At 45.3% G+C, this 23488-nt stretch overlaps 1 protein-coding gene across 3 annotated transcripts; it reads left to right on the top strand.

Annotated features, from left to right (window-relative positions):
* Window positions 1–1839: 1839 nt before the first annotated feature.
* On the top strand, window positions 1840–23105 carry LOC115078197 (phospholipid scramblase 3-like). 3 transcript variants are annotated; one of them, XM_029580943.1, is made up of 7 exons: window positions 1840–1897; window positions 8478–8668; window positions 18012–18039; window positions 20218–20399; window positions 20704–20865; window positions 21983–22111; window positions 22853–23105. In XM_029580943.1, exons 1-7 carry the CDS (start codon window positions 1885–1887, stop codon window positions 22904–22906), a joined length of 759 nt encoding a protein of 252 aa, XP_029436803.1. In that variant the 5' UTR covers window positions 1840–1884; the 3' UTR covers window positions 22907–23105. The 3 variants fall into 3 exon arrangements, with proteins under 3 accessions (XP_029436803.1, XP_029436804.1, XP_029436801.1); XM_029580944.1 differs by lacking the exon at window positions 1840–1897 and having other exon boundaries at window positions 7932–8668; window positions 21983–22081; XM_029580941.1 differs by lacking the exon at window positions 1840–1897 and having other exon boundaries at window positions 7932–8668.
* Window positions 23106–23488: the final 383 nt, after the last annotated feature.

Here is a 23488-nt window from a genome sequence, read left to right as displayed (position 1 = left end):
GAATGAGTTGGTGAGGCTTTTATGTTGATATCTATTTATAAATGTTATGCTACATTTTTTTATTTTATTAGATTGTACTTTTATTTTTATTTTTAGGTTAAGATATATTTTACTTGTAATATTTATGATTTTGTATTTTTTATGTTTCTTGTTTGATTTTATATTGATGCTGTAAACCGTTATGATTGTTATCAGAATACTGGTATACAAAACAATATAAATAGATAAGCTTATAGTTAGGAGGGAGAGCAGACAGCAGTTTATGCTTCAATAGTTTTCCAGCATCCACCCAGATTCCATATCCCTGTTTTGTACTCGCACCTGCAGAATATGTAAAGTTCTGGGGGGGGCCGTTGCTCTGTAACCAAAAATAAATGCTATTATGGGCTGCCTTCTTCAATCATGAAAGTGTTATGACACATGCACAGGTGGGTCCTCTGTCCAGCCCAGTTTCCTATAAGTCTTTATGTTCATCTGCTTGCAGCCTCTGTTTCTATTATAAAATGGAGGTATCACCCACTGCAGTACATAATGCACAATGGTGATAACATCCATGTAATCAATTAAAACTGCAGTCTAGACTGATCAACCTGGCCCTGTATTCCCTGCACAGTCCCCTCTCTCACACCCCATGTCCTGCCCCCTAGATTAGTGTCACCGTATAGACTGCCGCACCTGTCCCCGTGTCACTGGCACAATCTCCTTCTTTCACACCCAAAGTCCTGCTCCCAGATTAATACCTAGAAATGACAGCAGATAAGCACCAAATGGGCCATCCAGACTGCCCAGCAAGCTTCCTAAGGGAGTAACTGCCTCTCTGTGCAGGTTATTCCCGTATTTCTCTTAAGGATAGTAACTGTCGCTCCGTGCAGTTATCCCCAAACCTTATGATAACCCCTAAATATTGCAGTCAGGAACATTTTGTACTGGGTGAGGAGCACTTCAGACAGTGCTGCTTGACGCACTTTGCTTATGGACTTGGTTGTAGAAGCAGTCCTGTGCTTTTTCCCTTATAATCTGTTTATCAGTTTCCCAGACCGCAGAAGTCGGGGCCCAGCATTGGTTGTTGTCTGAATCCAATTCCTCTTCCAACACCGCCCTCCCTCCTGTCAAAGGAGAGAGCAATGTTGTAGTTTTGTCAAAAGCATCAAGGCTTATCGGTACAGGGTAGTAATCCCTTCCTTGCCTTCTGTTAAGGGCAGTAACTGCCGCTCCGTGCAGGTTACCCCCATGTTTATCAGTTCCCCAGACCATAAAAGTTGGCGCCTCCTTTTGTCTGAATCCAACTCCCCTTTTCCCCCTGCGGAGAGCAATGTTGCAGTTGTATCAAAAGCATCAAGGCTTTTTGGTTAAGGGTAGTAGCCCCCACCCCAGGAAGTTACCCCTCCCCCCCCCCTTGTACGCTTGTCTCATTTCCCTCCTCTGGCCTTTAGGGATCCACAGTGTTTATCCCATGCCCCTTTGACCGTCCTCACCACCTCCTCCAGAAGGGCATTCCAGGCCCCCACCACCCTCTGCTGATGTTGGTTCTACGTTGTCCCCTCTGGAGGGTCATTTTGTGACTTCTGGTTATACAGACGTAGAGATTTCACACTGGCACACCCCATGTCCTGCCCCCTGGATGAATGTTTACTGAGTCAGGGCGCGTTACGGCATCTGTTTTGATGCTGGTGCCTGCGTTCCCTGGGGAGGGGCAGGCTTGGCCCCTCTCTCCAGGGTGAGGATTATTCTGGGCTGTGTTCTGTTTGTGTAATCCTCCTGTGGGGGGGGGGGGGGGTATCCTCTCTCTTCCTCTCCTGGCTTGCATTGCTCTTTTAACGCCTGGGATGAAGAGGTTGTGTGATTCTTACCGGAGAGAGAAGGGGCAAACGAGAGACGCTGAGCATGTCCATGTCAGGTAAAAATCAAAGCTAACCTTTGCTTTGTCTTACTTCAGCCTCTTTTAAATCTTGCACTAAAATCCTCCGAAGGAATCCTCAGGTTTCATGAGAGGCTCTCCTCTCAGTTTGACATTTGGGTCTTTTAAATTTGTCTTTTCTCTGCGTTTTTTGTTCTTAATTTCTCTTTCTCTTTGTCTCTCACTGTTACTCGCTGCCTCTATCTTTCTTTCTCTTTTTTTCTCTCCTTCTCTCACTCTTTGCCTTGTTCTCTTGTTGTATCTTTGTCCATCCTTTCTTCCCTGTCTCTTCCCCTTTATCTATTCCTTCCAGGTGAGATTTCTGTTACCTGGGCTGTAGGTTGGTCGTTTGGCAGCTCGCAATAAATCTAGATGAAGGGGCTCCTTCATCTAGATTTATTGCGCCTTCATCTAGCGCCTATCACGCTGCCCCCAACCTGCACAAAAGGGTTGCTCTAATGCAAACATAAGACTTTCCATATTGGGTCAGATCAAATGGCCATCAAGCCCAGTTTCCTGTTTCCAGCAGTGGCCAATCCAGGTCACAAGTACCTGGCAGGATCCCAAGCTGCTTACCCCAAGAATAAGCAGTGGATTTCTGCATCTCTACCTTAATAATGGGTTATGAATTTTTCCTCCAGGAACTTGTCCAAACCTTTTTTTAATCACAGCTACACTAACAGCTTTCATCACATCCTCTGGCAATGAATTCCAGAGCTTAATTATGTATTGGGTAAAAAAGTATTTTCTTTTGTTCCTTTTAAATGTATCACCTAGTAAGACGCGTCTTTCGCAGGCTCCCGATTTCAGATCCTTTTCGAACCTGATTTGATGAGGGTGAGGGTGGAAAGGGAAGGTATTTTCTCTTTCTCCTGTGCTGCCCTGCTCTAGTTCAGGAGACTGAAATCCTTCTAAATGGTAACTAAATCCAGCAGTGTTGTGAGAACCTAGAACTGGTGACTCTGTGGTGAGATTGTGGAAAGAAATGAAGCCTCTGGGGCAGTGATTATTTAGTCTCAGGCTGGTAGGTACTTTGCAGGTTATGAATATTTCATTAAATGTTCCCGGATCAGGACCTGCTCCCTCTTAACCTCCCCCTCCCTAATAACCCAGCCACGTCAGCAACAGTCCATAGTCGGGGGGTGCTGCGGAACCAGGGCCAGGAGTAGAACCCAGGCCTCCCGCACTGGGCCAGCCCTAATCAGCTCGATTTCTTTCCAAACTTCAGTTTGCTCTTTCTAACTCCAGCAGCCCGCTAAGGTCTTGGGATTATCTTTTTTTTTTTTTTTTTTAAGCCTTTAAACATTTGTTTTAAAAATGGGCAGAAGTAGCTTAAATACTTGGAATTCTACACCAGGACAAACCCTCCCTCCCCACAAAAGAAAAACAAAAGTAAATGTATCTCGCGTCAAAACAAACAGATTTCACGAGTCTGTTCAAAGCTTTTTTGAAATCTCCACCCAAGATGAGACTTTGAGATGAAGGTCCTCCAACAAGCTGGTAAAACAAAATATGGTACAGCTTGATCTGTTGATGCCGGTGTATTCCTTTAATTAGCCACTGTGCCTTTTAAAGTCCTTCTTAGCCTCACCCCATTGCTAAGTCGGCCTGAGCTAGCAGGGGCTTCCCGGTTAGCCTGGCTCTCTGTCTCCGTTATAATCAGAAGCTGAGATTTGATATTGCCAGGAGAGAAGGGCCTCTTGGCCTCCGTTGCCCCCTGGTTTCAGTGTCACCGCAAACCCTCCATCATCTCCCTCCCCGGCCTCTTTCCCCCAACCCCTTCTCCATCACCACCTCCATCGTCCTTATGAAGGCCTGGCCTCCAGAACTGAACCCTGGGTCTATTCACAGGACAGAGCCTCGCTAGTGACCTCTATCCTCCTCTGTCCTGCCAGGGATACCTCTCCTCATGCGAGCAAGCTGTTAGCGATTCCCTGCCACTTTTCAGTAGAGAAGACTTGCAGTAAAAAAAAAAAAAAGCACAGCAGGTGGGTAGCAAAAAAACTGAACAAACAACCATTAGAAACCTCCTGGCACTACTTCCCTGATCATGCCACTAGGCAGGTTTACTGTAAGACACCCCAGGGAGGTCCTTCTGCCAACCCCAGCAGCAGACAAACAGGAAACAGCTCTTCTGAACCTTTCAGAGCAGCACTGGCACAGGGCGCAGAGATGCTCCGAGCTACCACAGCTCAGCTTGCTCTGACCTATTTAATGCTCTGGCGCCATCTGGTGGCAAGAAGGGAAAGGCAGGCCCACCCGGGTGGAAGGGCGCAGAGATGCTCCGAGCTACCACAGCTCAACTTGCTCTGACCTATTTAATGCTCTGGCGCCATCTGGTGGCAAGAAGGGAAAGGCAGGCCCACCCGGATGGAAGGGCGCAGAGATGCTCCGAGCTACCACAGCTCAACTTGCTCTGACCTATTTAATGCTCTGGCGCCATCTGGTGGCAAGAAGGGAAAGGCAGGCCCACCCGGGTGGAAGGGCGCAGAGATGCTCCGAGCTACCACAGCTCAGCTTGCTCTGACCTATTTAATGCTCTGGTGCCATCTGGTGGCAAGAAGGGAAAGGCAGGCCCACCCGGGTGGAAGGGCGCAGAGATGCTCCGAGCTACCACAGCTCAGCTTGCTCTGACCTATTTAATGCTCTGGTGCCATCTGGTGGCAAGAAGGGAAAGGCAGGCCCACCCGGGTGGAAGGGCCTCGCTCAACTTGTGCCTCATGACCTGGAGCTTGTTGGCAGCCCTAGTTTTTTTGGTGAGGCTTCCTGGTTGCAAATCAGCACCAATTAGGGAAGAAGAACAGCTCTGTGGCTCCAGCCCTTGTGGCTACCTACTGTAGGCAGGGCCGGATTTTAAGATTTTGGTTTCCCACAGGCAGGACTGTAACAATGGGCAGAGGGAGAGTGGGAAAGAGTGCCACAGCCCTAAGGAGGACAGGATCCCCTTTGGCCAAAATATCCGACTAGTAAGCAAAAGCTAAAGTGCAGGCCTGGAAATGTGACTGTTGAATGGTTTCATTAGGAAGCCGAGAGCTTATTGCGAAACGTTAGCCAGCATCAGCTTTTTGCCAGCCTCTGGTGAAGTCCTCACTGGGTTTGAAACGCCGCTGCTGACTGAAGATCCAGGGAATTCGAGATACGTTTTTCATTACCCGTGCTTTAGCATTTGGGAAAAGACGTTATAATAAACACAATGTAAACCCCCAGCTATGGGAGGGGGCCATCTAACTAACTCCACCCAACTGAAGGCTCTCCCAGGTGGGGAGGAGATCTGTGCCTGCAGATTTAGATTCTTACCTCTAGGGAACAGGCGCACACTGCATCCTATTAAAAAAAAAAGGATGTCTTAGCATTGAAAACTAAGAAAGTTAGCGCTTTGTAAGTTATAACAGAAAACACACAACAAAGGAAAAATGTTCGGGGGTTCGGAGGAAAAGGCCAGACCCCAAATGCTGAGGCTTCAAAATTTCAGGTCTTGCTAGTTATTTTGAATCATAAGTTTAAAAAACTCTGGATTTTTTTTATTTTCTTTTGTTTCGGGTGCCCACCATTAGTGAAAATTTGCAAACTGCACTCTGTGCTTAAATGGAACAGGTTTTGTTTTTTTTTCTAAAAACTTAGACAGAAGAGGATCAGAGTAGTTTTAAATACAGAAGAAACTGCTTGCACGGAGCTGTATACGGAGTCACTAATGATGGGCATCTGTCACAAAAGAAAACAAAAAATCCAGAGGTTTTTTCTTTTCCTCAAAAAAAATAAATATAAATATACATTTTTCATTTGTTGTGTGCTATTTGAATCTTTACAAGGTACTTCTATTCCATTGCTACTTCTTAAGTACCTGCTGGCCTTGATGTATATATTTTTTGAATTATAAAAGAAAACCACTAAGCTCGCCCTAAATCTCAGTTCATTCACTTGTAGCAAATTAGAAAAATTGGGTTTCACATTTCCCTTCTAAAGCAGAAGGGCCAGAATATGCGCATGGGTTCTCACTCTCATTTGATGCGATTGCTGAATACTTTAGATGAAGTTCTCTGCGGTTGCAGAAACGTAGGTTCCAATGCTATAGATTCAGAGTCAACTTGCCTCATGGAGATAATGTCCAGGACGCTCACAAATGAAATACTATTCCCTCTCTATTCTAATTAAAATGTAGCCCCTTGCTTCAGTGTTCAGGGGACAGTCCCGGGGTTACTTGCACTAATATTTTACTCCAGGGTGTGGATTCTTCAAGGGGGAGCTGAATCTCCAGGGCCCAAGATGTACAGAAGCAAATGCCTCTCGCTCTCTTTCCCTCGTGGCTGTACTCATTTTAGATGACCAGCTGCAAGGAGGTCCTGCAGCACCAAAACGACACTGGACACTAGGGTGGGGTCTTTCAAAATGAAAAAAAAAAAAAGACTGTAGCAAAGTCCTCAAGCAAATCAGCTGGGACTTCTTCAATTAATTTTCAGGACAAATCCAGATGCTCTTTTGGTCTCGATCCTGCTCATCTGAGTGAGCGTCCCTCAAGGTGGTCGGCACTAGGAAAAGGCTGGCCCTCCAGGTGGGGGAAGATGGCTCCTAGTGCGGGGACTGAGGTCTCCCTCTTCTCCTTCTGATGTTAGATCGGATCTTTCGATTAGAAAGTCCACATTGCAGCAACTTGACTCTTGCTCCTTCTCCCAACAAGAAAAGAACAAAATCTTCTCCCGTGTAGCAAGGAAACTGTAGGATAGTAGCACAGGTCTTTTCTTTTCTTTCTGATCTCCTTCCTCCAGGCAAGGGAAAAATCTTCCTAAAGGCCTGCACAGGATTCCACATCTTAAAATCTGCTCCAGCACTTGAGGCAAACCCTGCCAGGCTGATTGGGTGCTAGGCCAGGGCTATGCCTCTTTCTCTCTCCCTGGTATCAGGGCCATGGAGCCTGACGTTGCTGCTCCCATCCAGACTTCTTCGGCTCTAAACTCCAAATCCCAATCCCAGGCACTGCTGAGCCCCCCTCCTGCAGTTAAGCAGGCAGGAGAGATCCTCAGGGGGAGTGGGTATTGCTCCCCTCGTCACTCCCTACTCAAAGCCTGAGCAAGGGACCTCCTGTGACAAATCTTCCTGCAACCAAATTAGCCCAGCACTAATGGGATGTCAACATCTATTCTAGGATTGTGAAGCTAACTGGGGGGGGGGGGGGGGGGGGGGGGAAGCAAACTGTATCTACAAAAGAAAAATCACTTTAATTACTCCAGCAAAAAAAAACAAAAAACAACCCATCAACAACGTAGGGACTATGGTTGTTTCAGCTGAATACAGGAGCACCCGAATGGCAAACTCCCTGCAGCAAAAGACAGAGAATTCCTTTCCCAGCCAAGCCAGGTAAATGTCTCACCTCAAGGCTATCTACTTCTCTTGAAAAAAACCCAAAACAAACCAGCCTTAGCTTTTTTACATAATTAAGATGACTTATTGCTTCCGCACAGGTATCGCCCACACCAGCTCTGAGGCAAAAGCCTACAACTAGTCCTTTCAAAGTAAAACCGTGTCCCATGGATTAAGAAAAGTCAATGATAATACATTCGAATATCTACCCCTGTCCAGTAATGTCCCCCTGGTGTCAGATAGCTTTGCCACTAGGACCACAGACTTTCCCAAGGGACATCACAAGGAAGAATTGAATAACCTTAATTGGCTTCCAAAAGGAACATTTGCTTTTCTGCCATTGGGCGTTTCTTGAAGTCAAAAGAGAGTGGCCAGATTTGTGATTACTCAAGTAATAAATCAGCTAAAATTCCCCTAACCAGAGAAAGGAAAGAACAATTGAATAAGACACTAGCTTGCAATAATGTTATAAAAAGTATTGAAGTACTGAGCACCCAACAGCAAGGCAGCATGTTTGCAACAAAGATAGCCAGTGATATGAGTTTTCAACAAAGCCTTTATTAAAACTTGAAAATTATAAACAAAAAGGTTACAAAATTAGAATAAGAGTATCAATGTTATAAACTGTTAATAAGAAGTTTCTTTTTTTTTTTTTTAAACCACGTTATGTTGAGTCTGTGGTCTTTTTCTTCTTAATTTTGAAATTCTTACTTCTCATGGGTGGAAGATGTATATTTTTTTGAAGGAGCTTTTCTGTTTTGTATTATCCTGTACAGTGCCATGTAAACTAATTGTGCTATAGATGGCCAAATGTCATCACTGGTGAAATTTGCTGTAGATGGCAGATATCATGGTTTCTGAAAATTAGTACCAAATTGAAAATGATTTAGCTGATCTGGAAGGCTAGATTGAATTACTCCTCTGAATAACTTGTGTGTGTGTGTGTTCAGAAAGAGTGAGGCATGAAGATAATGAAATAAATAATTTTGCATGGAAAGGAAGTAGATTTATAAGACTGAAACATTAATTCCTCTTCCCATCCTGATTAGATCAAATTACTCCCCATAGAAAGACACGGCTAACTCCATTTTGTTACGTTCCTCCTAGCTAACCTCTCTGGATCCCACCGCTGCCACCACATGGGCCAGTGCCTCAGCTGCAACTTAGAAGCAAGGATATACAGGACAACCTCTAACCTGCATGTTCTCTTTCCTTGTGATGGCAGGTTACCTCATCCCCCAGCCTGATGGGCACCGAACGCAGATGCCCGGGTATCAGCCCCTGGAGTCCAGCCTGCCTGCGGACCCAGCCTTTCAGCACCAGCCTCAGGAGTGCCCCGGCCCTGACCCCCAGAACGTGGTGCCGTACATGCCGGAGATCCTTGGCATCCCTCTCGGGCTGGAGTACCTAACGCAGGTGCAGTAGAGATCACTGACGTTGTGCAGTGATGGCGCTACCGTGGTTCACAGCCTCATGATTAATATTTAGCAATACTCACTCATCTAACCATGTTAACCTCAAAGGTTTTTAATGTTGGACCGTTGGTAAATGTGTAACTAATAATTTAATATGATAGTGACTGCCACTCTGTGCAGGTTACCCCCAAACCTCATGATAACCCATAAAAATTGCAGGTAGCAACGTTTTTTACTGGGTGATGAATCTTCTTGAAAATTCAGACAAGGCTGCTTGACGCGCTTTGCTTATGGACTTGGTCGTAGAAGCAGCCCTGTGCTTTTTCCCTTATGTCTGCATATGTAGTGGGTTGTAAGAATGGTGGGTTTTGCCTTGTAGTCTGGATCATGCAAAACACACTAAGAAAATAATAATAACACTTTCACCCTATGTGAAAGTATGAACAGCTATATTCTCTGTATCACATATGCACAAAACACTTCTTATGACGTCTGACAAATAAACAAAACACAGGTTATATTCTAAATTCTTATATCCTGTTAGATAGCAGAGGTTATATGCATAGAAAGCAGTAGTAACACTTCCCTCGCACATTCCCAGGTGCAAGACAGCATCACGAGCAAACAGGAACTCAGCCCAGGAGATTCTGTCTCGGGTCTTCGGATGGCTGATGACTCTCTCCTTACTGAATCTGATCTTCACCCTGATTCTCAGAGCTTTCTGCCCAGCTATTCTGCGAGAAGCTGCAGCTGCTCTGTTGCTAACCTAATCTTTCTTCTGTAGGAGAGCTCTGCTTCTAATCGAATCTTAGTTATGCAGGAAATGACCTTGGAGCTGCTCTGTGAGCTCTGAGATCTGCTTTTCAGTGCATTTGTCTTCACATTCACTAATTAGCTGCCTGCAAAGTTTCCACACACTACAGCATATCAGCAGCCCACACCGTGGAAGTCGGGGCTCTCTTGGTTGTCGTCGGAATCCAATGCCTCTGCCGTCAAAGCGGGAAGCAATGTTGCAGTTGGCATTAAAAGCTCAGGGCTTTTTGGTTAAGGGTGATAATCCCATGCCTTCTGCTAAGGGTAGTAACCGCCGCACCAGCAAGTTACCCCCATGCATGCTTTCTTCATTGCCTTTAGGACTTGGCCGTGGAAGCAGTCCTGTGCTTTTTCCCGTATGTCTGTGTATCAGTACCTCCAGACCATAAAAGTAGGGGACCCATGTTGGTTGCTGTCTGAATCCAATTCCCCTTTCCCCCTCCCCCCCCCCCGCAGTCAAAGCCGGAGAGTGATGGTGCAGTTGCATCACAAGTATCAAGGCTTATTGATTGAGGGTGTTGTGTCTGTCAGTGCCCGACGCCCTCTCTCCACCCTCCTTACCTCTCTGGCGCCTCCCTCTCCGTCCGCGGGAAGACTGGCTGCCGCGGCGTTCTCCTGCCACTTGTCCTCGGGCGTTCCCGGACCGGCTCGACGCTGCAACTGCCATGTTTCCTGGAGGCCTAGGGGCACGCGCGTGGCGCGGCCCCGATTGAAGTACCGGCATTGGCGCGAACCTTGGGGGCGTCCCCCAAAGATGATGTCACCCGCGACGGATATTTAAGGTCTCAGAATTTGCTAACACATCGAGTTAGCAAGGGTTTCGCTACCTAAGCTACTCTGCCTCCTCGGACTTACCAGAGGTACCCGCTCCTCGGGGGCCTCGCTCTCTCCTTGTTTTTTCAGATGACAGTCTGGAACCGGTACTCACTCCTCGAGGGCCCTGATCCCAGACTTGCTTCATTTACTCCTCTGCCTGGAAGTCTTCACTACCAACTATCTCAGCTACATCAGTGAGTTACCATCATTCTCTCTGAGCTTTCCCTGGAACCAGGTACTCGCTCCTCGAGGGCCTATACTTTCCAGCTCATGGGCTTCACTGGGGCATTGCGTGAGTGTTACCATCTGCATACCCTGCCTCCTCACTATATCTCAGTCTCTCTTCAGCTCAGCCTCCAGGGATCGCTGTTCCAGTATAAGAACATAAGAACATAAGAAAATGCCATACTGGGTCAGACCAAGGGTCCATCAAGCCCAGCATCCTGTTTCCAACAGTGGCCAATCCAGGCCATAAGAACCTGGCAAGTACCCAAAAACTAAGTCTATTCCATGTAACCATTGCTAATGGCAGTGGCTATTCTCTAAGTGAACTTAATAGCAGGTAATGGACTTCTCCTCCAAGAACTTATCCAATCCTTTTTTAAACACAGCTATACTAACTGCACTAACCACATTCTCTGGCAACAAATTCCAGAGTTTAATTGTGCATTGAGTAAAAAAGAACTTTCTCCGATTAGTTTTAAATGTGCCCCATGCTAACTTCATGGAGTGTCCCCTAGTCCTTCTACTATCCGAAAGAGTAAATAACCGATTCACATCTACCCGTTCTAGACCTCTCATGATTTTAAACACCTCTATCATATCCCCCCTCAGTCGTCTCTTCTCCAAGCTGAAAAGTCCTAACCTCTTTAGTCTTTCCTCATAGGGGAGTTGTTCCATTCCCCTTATCATTTTGGTAGCCCTTCTCTGTACCTTCTCCATCGCAATTATATCTTTTTTGAGATGCGGCGACCAGAATTGTACACAGTATTCAAGGTGGGGTCTCACCTTGGAGCGATACAGAGGCATTATGACATTTTCTGTTTTATTCATCATTCCTTTTCTAATAATTCCCAACATTCTGTTTGCTTTTTTGACTGCCGCAGCACACTGAACCGACGATTTCAATGTGTTATCCACTATGACACCTAGATCTCTTTCTTGGGTTGTAGCACCTAATATGGAACCCAACATCGTGTAATTATAGCATGGGTTATTTTTCCCTATATGCATCACCTTGCACTTATCCACATTAAATTTCATCTGCCATTTGGATGCCCAATTTTCCAGTCTCACAAGGTCTTCCTGCAATTTATCACAATCTGCTTGTGATTTAACTACTCTGCACAATTTTGTGTCATCTGCAAATTTGATTATCTCACTCGTCGTATTTCTTTCCAGATCATTTATAAATATATTGAACAGTAAGGGTCCCAATACAGATCCCTGAGGCACTCCACTGTCCACTCCCTTCCACTGAGAAAATTGCCCATTTAATCCTACTCTCTGTTTCCTGTCTTTTAGCCAGTTTGCAATCCACGAAAGGACATCACCACCTATCCCATGACTTTTTACTTTTCCTAGAAGCCTCTCATGAGGAACTTTGTCAAACGCCTTCTGAAAATCCAAGTATACTATATCTACCGGTTCACCTTTATCCACATGTTTATTAACTCCTTCAAAAAAGTGAAGCAGATTTGTGAGGCAAGACTTGCCCTGGGTAAAGCCATGCTGACTTTGTTCCATTAAACCATGTCTTTCTATATGTTCTGTGATTTTGATGTTTAGAACACTTTCCACTATTTTTCCTGGCACTGAAGTCAGGCTAACCGGTCTGTAGTTTCCCGGATCGCCCCTGGAGCCCTTTTTAAATATTGGGGTTACATTTGCTATCCTCCAGTCTTCAGGTACAATGGATGATTTTAATGATAAGTTACAAATTTTTACTAATAGGTCTGAAATTTCATTTTTTAGTTCCTTCAGAACTCTGGGGTGTATACCATCCGGTCCAGGTGATTTACTACTCTTCAGTTTGTCAATCAGGCCTACCACATCTTCTAGGTTCACCGTGATTTGATTCAGTCAATCTGAATCATTACCCATGAAAACCTTCTCCATTACGGGTACCTCCCCAACATCCTCTTCAGTAAACACCGAAGCAAAGAAATCATTTAATCTTTCCGCGATGGCCTTATCTTCTCTAAGTGCCCCTTTAACCCCTCGATCATCTAACGGTCCAACTGACTCCCTCACAGGCTTTCTGCTTCGGATATATTTAAAAAAGTTTTTACTGTGAGTTTTTGCCTCTACAGCCAACTTCTTTTCAAATTCTCTCTTAGCCTGTCTTATCAATGTCTTACATTTAACTTGCCAATGTGCAATGTGCAATGTGAGGTTATAACAGCCCAGCTGGGCATTCCTGCTCACTACTGCCACCTCTGGTGGTTCAGTGTACTGTCTAATAAAAGAACTAGTGTGTGTTTGTCTCCTAACTCTGAGCCTGACCGGTGGTCCCTCTCGGGATCATTCCCCCGGGGGTGTGGTCATCTTCCACTGGTCCAAGGATCCACCTACAACTCTCATATATAACTACAGATCTCGAACTGATTGCTAACTACTATCTGATTGCTCCTCCCGTCAGGCATCAGATCAATAACAGATTGCTAACTCCCTAGCAAATCCAGAACAGAGGGTAGTAATCCCCGTGCTTCTGATAAGGGCAGTAACTGTCACACCAAGCAGGTTACCCCATGCACTCTTTTCTTCATTTCTGTTTTCTAACCTATAAGGATCCACAGTGTTTATCCCTTGCCCCTTTGAAATCTTTCACTGTTTTCGTCTTCACCTCCTCCGGAAGTACATTCCATCCATCCACCACTCTCTCCGTGAAGAAATATTTCCTGATGTTGGTTCTGAGTCGTCCTCCTTGGAGTTTCATTTCGTGACCCCTAGTTCTACTGATTTCTTTCCAATGGAAAAGGTTGTTTGTTGTTTGTGCATCATTAAAACCTTTCAGGAATCTGAAGGTCTGGATCCTATCTCCCCTGCACCTCCTCTCTTCCAGGCTGTACATATTCAGATCCTTCAGCCTCTCCTCATAATTCTTCCAATACAGACCCCGCACCATTGTGGTCGCCCTTCTGTGAGCTGGAATCAATAATAAGGAGAATTTAATCATAGCATCAAAGCAGCTTAAATTCACCTTATTTATTGACTCCTCCTCCTCAGAATCACTGTTATACAACTCACTGTACACATGCACTCACACTCCTGCACTCACACTCCTGCACTCACACTCCTGCACTCAGATTCGTTAATCATTCTCACAGAGCTTGAAATGTAAGGGAAAAGGGCACAGAGGATCAAAGTTATACAAAACTTAAACGTTGCATTGCCAAACAGCAATTCAAAGCACATTTTTAGAGGGCGGCCCCTTCCAGGATGGGGAATGCATTTCCCGAGGTTCTGGCAGCCTTCTTCTCCTCTGTTCTGATGACTTTCCAGCCAGGGAACTCGCATGGTTTACAGTGTCTGACAGTGAAAAAAGACAAATTAATGCCTGCGCTTCACACTGCTTCCTCGTAGAGCAATGAAGTGCACAGCACAGCACAGCACACACACAAACTCCAGATGTTAAAGAGCCCTCAAAAGCAATCCAGTGGATCCAGCAGTGCATTGCAGAGACGTTTCTCCAAAGCAGTCCACACAGCACAATGCAGAGAAGAAGGAACGATACAGGGAGAGATGGGCCGGACCAGCATGAAACCTGAAGAAACAAGTACACAAGAAAAGCAGAATCCACCGAACAGCCAGGAAACACAAGGCCACAGATTCAGAAGAGGTTGCTGCAACATTAGAAAACAGTCCGACTTCAATAGCGGGTGCCTTTTCATTGCATCCAACAGACAACCCCACCCAAAACTGGAAACTGATCCAGCGTGCACACACGGTGACACAAAGGACAGAGACCAAAGCAAGGGCGTGCAGTGTTGAAAAGCTCAAACTATAGCACACACAAACAGATAAAAATAGCAATGCACCTGCTCCATCAGCATGCCTGACAGCTGCAGAGACCACAATGGAGCACACCTCCTGCCACACACTCACAAACCAACCTGGAAGGAAACAAGAGACAGGCAAAACAAGATCATACAGGGTCCTCTGCTGTTTATTGATTGCTACCAGGGCCCTAAGTGATTTACAAATAAACATTCACAATGCAAAACAATGTAAGTACTGAAACGCTGCTATCTGTTCCGCTCGCCCAGCCCTGTGAACCTGCCATTGGAGTCACGGCGAAGGGATGATATGCGCTGGCTCATATCCTCAGGAGCCACAAACAGGCCTGGCTTTCAGGGTATTCACAATGAATGTGCATGAGAGAGATTTACATACAATGGAGGCAGTGCTTGCAAATTCATCTCATGCATATTCATTGTGGATATCCGGAAAACCAGGCCTGTCTGTGGCTCTTGAGGACCGGAGTTGGCCACCTCTGTGCTAGAGGGAGGGGGGTCCCTGCTAGTTGTCCGGGATCAGCAGCATTTCTCAAATTCATCCCATATTCAGCGCCGTTCTGCCGGCTGATTTAGCTGACCAGCGATGCCACTTGAATATCCAGTGATGCTCTGTGGCTGGCACTTATCCAAGTGGATGGGGTAAGGTGGGCATTCTGGGGCAGAGTCAGACATCTGGCTAACCACTAGATAAACGCAGATATTCAGTGTTATCCAGTTAAGGGGCTCATTTTCTAAAGCCAACGCACGCGAAAAGGGACGGAGTCGGGGCGGTGTCTGCCCCGGAAGAGGAGGAGTCAGGGCGGACGCCGCTAAGACAGCGTGGACGGCGAAAAGGTAAGGAGCCTTTTTGCTTGCAATTTTGCGCCTAATAGCACCGCCTTTTACGATGGCGCTATTGGGTGCGAAAGCCGGCAGCGGTCCCACCGCGGAGATGCGATCGCTGCCGGCTATCGCAGGCGCCCTCCCCCGCACCCCGCGGTTCACGCCGCCGCGGTGTTTTAGAAAATATAGGCCTAAGTTAGCAGGATGACGTTAGGCATGCATGAAAGCAGTCCCAGGGTTGCCTGGATACATCTTATCCAGCGGACTTTGATATAGCCAGGGATTGGATATCCACTGTGGCACAACCGCACCACCGAGTATCCAAGCAAAGTTAGCCGGATACGTTTATCCGGATAACTTTGCAATCCGGCCAGCAGCTGAATATGGACTTCAACAATATTAAGTGTACACTATAGCACATGTTTTAACTTTATCTAAATCCAGTGTTCACCCTCCCAGCTAACAGGCACATCAGCCGTACTTCTAACCCGAACAATTGGTTCTGTCAGCACTACAGCCTCCTCTCTCTTACATGAGCTGCAAGGAAGACCCTCCAGGGTGGAGTTGCGGTAGATGACGGGGAAGGGCAATTGCAGGAAGTGTGGCCTGCTGGCTCTGTTGCTAGCCAAGGTTGCCATGCTTGTGGCCAGTCATGTGACAGCTGTCAATGTGTCATGCCAGCATTTTGTATATTACATGGTACATCCACGATGGTGGCACTGCCAAGTCATCTCAGGGGGTCTTCACCTAACAGAGCAAAGGCCCCACTGCAGCAACACGTCCTGCCCGATATGCCCTCAGTACAGGGCTGCTTTTATAAACGGGGCAGGCAAGAGTTAGTGACAGCAGTCAGTCTTCTATCTTCAGATATGTAATTTCTTTTGCGCGTGCCGTGTCTGCTAATATCCAGTGTACGTGTCTGTTTGAAAAAAAAAAGTGAGCGAGGTATCTCATCGTATCCCATATGATACAGGGCATGTTCTTAATGTGCATGAAAGTAGCCGAGTACATTCAGGAATGGGATGTATGAAGCAAGAACCCTCTCCATTATAGCATGACTGCTGGGGATGTAGAGTAGGTGATGGAGCCCTTGTGTGTGAGCGAGATGAGGCCCCCATGGCCAGAGCCCCTGCCTTGCTATCATATGTTAATGTGTAGAAGGGGACTATGAGCTGGATAACCCATGACAGTAATCTATGAGTTGAGGATTGCATGGTGTGGGTGTGGGTAGTATCCTGTGAATGCTGTCCCTTCACAGAGAAGACAATTGCAAGAGAAAGATGCGCAATACGATTGTGTACATTGGAAGACGTGTTGTTGTTTTTTATTCTTTTAGACATATTGGCCTTTCATGTCAGCAGTTCTTCTGTTCTATAGCTTGCTAAGGCATTTGAAGGCTGTTTTCTGACTATTGTAAATGTATTTGTGAGTTGTTGGGTTTTCCTCATTGATTCTAATGGAGCTGGGGTGAATAAGTGTTTCAGAGAATGTGCCGATGAAGCAGTATGGTGACAGAAGTGTAGGCATGCATTTTTTATTCTTTGCCCTTAGATCATGCTGATGACAGTCTCTGTGCAGTTTCCCTGCCCTGTGGGGGACAGACGTCACAAGAGCAACTTTGCTTGTTGGAAAAGGGATAATAAGGCTAACATATAGGGAAATAAGGCAGTTAATGCATTCTGTGGCTCGAATCAAAGGCCTGGCCAAAGAGTTACTCATCTCTGGCCACTTTCTGAGTGAATTGATCCCTATCTGTATAAACCTAAGGTGCAAACAACTGTTTTGTCTTCCAGGCTAGACGAGTACCCGTTGTCATTGGGTAATATTGGATTCCTTGCAGGCTGTGATACCATTTACTGGATTAACACAATAATGATCCAATATAATTATTCCCAGAGCACCTGTGTTCCTTCTTCAGCTGGGCAATTACTATTCGAGATTTCAGAAAGTATATTGAACTAAAGTACTATATTAAAACCATAAAGAATATTATTAATATCCCTTTTACCTACTTTATTTATCTCTATTTCTACATTTGCATCCTGTTTCTTCTTCTTCTTCTTTTTTTTTAATATGAAAGATGAATTTATTAGATCCAATAAGTAAGCAATGCAACAGCAAAATCTAAACATTAAATATTTAAATATCCCAATCTCTCTAATGCTGAAGGATAAACAAAAGTCGGAAGGGGGGCACAATGATGGTATTCAGTCTTTCTTTATATATATTTTACATGAAAATAACAAGAATAATCTAAAAAAAGAGAGAATTGGGAAAACAAAGAGGTGATAAGAATATACCGGAGTGTAATGTATACAGGAAAAAGCAATGTCTAATGGAAGAAAAAGAACAGCTGATGTAATAGAGAGAGGTGCCCATATCTTGTGGTGTCGTCCATTGCATAAACCTCCCACATTCTAGACAACTGATCTATTGCGGAGGGTGGATGGTGCGCCACCACTCTTTGGCAGACCGAGTATAGATGTTCCCAGTCAATCAGTTCTCACAGCATTCTTGATGTAATGAAGCAGACCCTTCCAGACCGAAATAACTTCCGGGCAGCTCCACCACAGATGAGCCGTGGTGCTCCCACTCTCAGAAAACGTCTCGCTCTTCTTGTCGGCGCGCTCTGTTCCTTGAGGGCGCTGACTGAATTTTTCCTTCAGTTGTTGCACGAACTATTGTGTCACTCTTTTGGTTAAACCTCTATCCCTTGCAGTCCACTCGGAGTGGAGTTTTCTTCTGATTTTTTCTTTCTGTGGATTTCAGGGGAACATGGCAGCCACGTCGCATTCAGAAAACATAAAAATACGTGTATCAGTCTGATAAGTGGAGAAGGTTCCACGCTGACGCTCCTTGTGTTTCTCTTTGCAGATTAACCAGATTCTACTTCGGCAGAAATGTAAGAATGTTTTTACTTTACTTTTTAGAAATTGTACCCAAGTTGCACACACACATGTGGGAACAGAGATGCACACATACACAATATGGAGATGCAGGATGCACATGAATACATGCAGCTGGCACACACACACATGTATATGTACTAAAACATAGGCATATACTCAGACACATAGGTGTATCGGTACAGCAGACAGACAGACATGCATGAGCCTCACTAAAAGTGACCAGAATACTCCAAGTCATCAGGAACAGGCCAAATTCAATCTTGTTTGTACTCCAGTTGCATCTCTGGGATTTGTCGTTCCAGTGCCCCTACAAAAAAAGCAGATGCCCTGGGGACAAACCAGGACTGGCTCAGCTTGATGAGCCGGTGCTAGCGGGTCACCTTAAGCTAACTGCAGAATTGTCTACCTATCCTGGCTTTCTAACTACCTATCCAAGTGCACTCTGACCTCATACTGCTGACGGGAGGACAAGCTGAACTACCACAGCCAGAATGCCTTGGGATGAGGCAGAGGCTCTTCCTTACAATAAGTCTTCTTTCATCTGCTTTGGCTTCTTTCTTTTTTTTCTCATTTCTTGCCCCTGATTTCCCCCCTACTTTTTCCCTGGCTCTCAGCATTTCCTCCTCTTCCCTTTTATACTGCTTGAATGCTGCTGTAGATGCAGTGTAATGGTGGCTCTGTGTTTGGCGATGGTGCAGTGATCTGACTATGATGCTAATATCGATGAAGATAGCGGTGGTAGTGGCGGGAATTCTGCATTAGGCAGTGATGAGAGAGTTCTGCCGTGTTCTACATTGGCTCCAACGGTTGTGCCAATAAATTACAGGAAGGACAATGTACACATGAAGGCTGAGGTCACTCTGGTCATGATAATGCCATAGTTGCAAAAGATGACAATGAAGGTGACTTGAAGTGCCTTCACTGAGATTTGCAAGACGTTGTGACTGCCTTTTTTTAAAATTACGTATTTATGACAGTAGTAAACTGTTGTGATGGCGAAACCGAACGACGGTATATAAAACTCGATAAATAAATAAATAAATAGTACTAACTGATGCTGTTAATGATGATGGTGTTACTGCTGAATGTAACTGTTGTGTTGATGAGGATGTTTTTAAAGAGCATAATTGTGATGATAAGGGTAGTGTTGATGTTGTTTAATGCAGGGTTAACTTTGTGGACTCTTGGAAGGTCCTATCAAGCATTGCTCAGGCCTCCTGCATCTGCACACCTGCTCCTTCTCTGACAATCCTCCACCTGACAACTGGACTTCCATTTGCCTCTGAGAAAATTCCCCACTTGCAAGCTATCCCCTAGTGGTTTCTAGAGACCCTGAAACCCCACATAACCCAAGGGTCACACAGTTCCTAAAAATGCACCTATAGACCAAATGCAAAAAATGCTGGGATCATCACTCGATCACAGGACAGAGATAACAAACTAAGGAATTTAACAAATAGCAAGAAGAGAAACAGAAAACAAAATTAATTTGCAAACAGCAACAGATAAAAGAACAAGGATTCATACAATTAATGCTTATTAAACAAGCTTACTATACTTATCCAGTGCCCTGAAGGCACTTAATCTAAACTTCCCCAGAAGCTTGTTTAATTACCATTAATTAAAGGAAGTGTGGAGCTGGGACAGGGCCTTGGCACAGATCACTATCAGCCAAAACTGAGATTTCTGGAAAATGTTGGGCTAGGTCACTCTGGAGCTGGTACTGTACAACTAGTGCAAGCCCAAGGCACCACTTCCTGATTAATAGCAAATACAGAATGTGGAGACTGGGGAAATATGCATGGCCTGGTCTCACTTCGGGATACATAGCAGGTTAACCTGCCAGAAACTGCAGAGCACAGCAGGAGTTCGGCTGCCATCTGTCTGTTAGGTCTGTAAGAGAAAAGGGGTTTACTAGGGAATGAATCTCTGTACATAATAAGAACTCTCAACAGGCAAAGATCCCCATTTTACCACAGGTGGTGATGATGATGATGGTGGTGGTGGTATGATAACAGTGGTTGGATTGATGCTGCCAGATAATGTGGATGACTACAGTGTTGGTGATGGTGTTGGGGTGGATAATATTGATTATGGTGGCACTGAAGATGACAATGATGATAATTTAAGTGGTGATCCTGTTCGTGATGAGATTCCCTCTTCTCTGGAAGTTTACAGTCCTCAAAACATCAATCATTACGAGATCCAGAACAACATGGGGCAGCGGATATATTCTGCCAAAGAGCAGAAGGAATTCTGTGGAAATCTGTACCACGTAAAAATCATGGACAACTCCGAGAGAGAGGTCATCCAGCTCTTAGAAATATACAAGTGCTTCACCAGTCAGCGTGAGGTGAGTCTGGTCTGCTGCCCCACCAAGGCATTTAGCAGAATGTGTTGGGCTGAGTGAGAGAAGGCAGAGCCAGTGCTTGAGCAAGGGCCATTATGCTTGCTCCAAACCTTTTCCTGGGATGCCAAACTCTCTTTGGCAGAGAAATTGAGCATCCTGGACCCTGACCAAAGCTGAATCACTTTATAAATCAGATACACCAACTCCCACTGCCCTACCTCTTCCCCCCCCCCCCCCCCCCCCCAAATCTCCAATATGTGGAAATAACACTCATTATGTTGTATTTTTTCTGCTCAATACTTTCCAGGTGGAAATCCAGTCTCCGCCAGGCAGAATCATAGGTTACATCACCTATGCTTGGCAAGCCTTTGTGACTAGTCTCTCCGTTCTGGATGCCTCCAAGGAGCCTGTACTAATGGTTGTAGGTCCAGGCTTTCAAACCAACCTCTTTGGTGATGTGAATTTCGAGGTAAGATTCTCCCTATGCATGGTTTTGATGACTTGCCACTTCCTTAGTGCTGCTCAGGCACTGCCATGATGAACTTGGCGTCTTAATGAACTGTCTGCCTGCAGTCCATATGAGGCAAGGCTTGAATGACTAGGACTCTTCAGTTTGGAAAAGAGACAGACCGAGGAGAGCTAGGACAGAGATCTATAGAATCAAGCAAGGAGCAGGAAAGTAAATAGGGAAATATCATTCACTGTGACTCACCGTACAAGAATTAGGGGTTGCCCAATGAAACTGTCCACAGCTGGTTTAAAACAAATAAAAAGAAATGTTTATTTGTACAACCTGGAGTTAGCTTGTGGGATTGACTGCTAGATGATGTGGTGGAGGCAAATAGTATAACTGGGTTCAAAAAGAGTTAGACAGTTTTACAGAAGAAGATGAACCGCAGTCTCTTCAGCATTATAGTCAAGCATTGTCAACGCGCATTCCTACGTCATGACATTAGAAACGGGGGAGGGGGGTATGATGGTGAATGGCTAGTTCTGCCTGGGTCTTCTTTCTTAGACACTTCCTCAAAGCCCCCACTGCTTGCCACTGTCAGAGATGGGGGCACGGGCTAGACGGACCTTGAATCTGATCTTATATTCTGATAAGGTAGAGAGATGGGGAGGAAGCTGTAATCCCAGATAGCTGACTTGGCCACAGGTGTGCCCTGACATAAAGACTATAGCCAGGTCTGGGGTAGGGAATGGGATTGCATGACCCAGTGGATATTATCAGATGAAGGAGAAAGAATGCAAAGGTGTGCATATAATGAATATTTGAATTTTTATTCCCGACTTTCCAAATAATGCTCAAAGTGGCTTACAGCATTATTAGAATTCAGATACAATAAGTCCCGAACCCAAAGAGTTTACAATCTAAGTGGGTTCTCACGGTGCTAGGAAATAAAGTGACTTGCTTTAGGTTACAAGGAGTGTCAGTTGGGGAAGTGAGATACACAAGCTGGTGTGCGATAATGTGAAGGGAAATGGAGGCCTGAACAGAATTCAGGGGACTCCGATAATGAGGTGTGAATGGGATTGTTGTCATGGTTCCTTGGTCATCATCTTGGCTTTCCTCCTTCTCGTCACAGGTAAAGACTAAAGACAAATCCCAGACTGTGGGCAAGATAACCAAAGACAGCGAGGTGTTCTTAGTTCAGATGCCCTGGGACCTGGATGTCCAGATTAAGGTGATACTGATGGGAGCCTCTCTTTTCTTGGTGAGTGCACCACTGACAGCCCCTATGATGGAGCACTCTTTGACCTGATGAAGGCTAGTTTTCAGATTGTACTTATCACACAGACCCTCAACAATTTCTTCATCTTTACACATCATATGCAGACTGGACAGCCCAAGGGAATGGTCATGGCACCTTTCACCCTTAAGCCAATGTTTAAATCCCAGCTCAAGTAGCCTATGCAAAATGAGACCGTGGTTTCAGTATAGCTCCTTATGTGGCCACTGCAGACTCCTGTCAGATTCCCCTCAATCTGTGAATTCTGCTGGACACCTCATCTCTGACTTGTGACAAGGATGGCAGTGGGTTAAGCATAGATGGGGGGATACACAATCACATCTTTGATAGTTTTGGGTCTTGCCTATATTTGGAGACAATATTCAATTTGCCCAGTTTAATGAGTAAGACTTGTTGACTAGATTCCCATCTCTTTGACTCCTATCCCAGCACCCTCGGCCCATGCTCTGAAGCCCGGAAAGCAGTTAAGTGATGTTCATATTCTGGTAGCTGTGGGGGTTCAGGAATGAGATTTTATTGCTGGATGCCTTGGGAATCTCTTCATGCCAGACAGAACAGAGCAGTTGTTGACATGTAAGGAGCTTTTGGCCAACCCAACTGCCCTTGACTACTGTACCAGCATACACCATACCTGATCTCTGATCACCACCCATAATGAGAATGCTTACAGACATCTCAATGTTTGTCCATCCTTTGTACTTCTAGGATCACCTGGTTGATATGAGGAGACGGCAGGTTCTGGTGGAAGTTAGCCCCTAGACCCTGAGATTTTTCAGATTACAGAGGTAGGAAAAAGAGGTCATCCTGAGATGGAAGAAGGAGAACAAAGCATGGAAGGAAGACACCGTCCTAGGAATGGCAGCAATAACACCCTGACAACATCCTCAGATAAGGGGAGGGCTGATAAGATCCTGGGATGGGAGAAGGATAATGTTTTGAGATGGAACAGGTACAGTTATCTTCATGCTCAAATCATCTTTATTAAAAAAAATAAATACAAACTTGGGATATTCTCACAAATTGAATTATTGCGTCATGCCTTCTGGCATCTAAGAGATTAGCGGCTGAAGGTGCTGTTCAGTTTAATTACTCCATCATCCTGCCATCATTTGTATGAAATGGCTTTTCAGAAATCTGAAGTTCCTCCTTTATTCGTCTCTCCTCTGCTTCCTTCCCAGATTGTCTTAACAGAGAGGTTAGGGCTATTCAGCTTGGAGAAGAGGCGGCTGAGGGGGCATATGATAGAGGTGTTTAAAATCATGAGAGTCTGGAACGGGTAGCTGTGAATCGGTTATTTACTCTTTTGGCACTGCATGAAGTTAGCAAGTAGCACATTTAAAA

This window comes from Rhinatrema bivittatum, chromosome 16 (assembly GCF_901001135.1).
Source record: "Rhinatrema bivittatum chromosome 16, aRhiBiv1.1, whole genome shotgun sequence".
Lineage (NCBI taxonomy): Eukaryota > Metazoa > Chordata > Amphibia > Gymnophiona > Rhinatrematidae > Rhinatrema > Rhinatrema bivittatum.
This window is presented reverse-complemented; position numbering and strand designations above follow the sequence as displayed.

Coding starts and splice junctions, on each gene's coding strand:
- LOC115078197 (XM_029580941.1), top strand. CDS start 8,453: ATGTTCTCTTTCCTTGTGATGGCAGGTTACCTCATCCCCCAGCCTGAT. Junction 20,866..21,982: donor TTGGTGATGTGAATTTCGAG/GTAAGATTCTCC, acceptor TTCTCGTCACAG/GTAAAGACTAAAGACAAATC. Junction 22,112..22,852: donor TGGGAGCCTCTCTTTTCTTG/GTGAGTGCACCA, acceptor TTGTACTTCTAG/GATCACCTGGTTGATATGAG.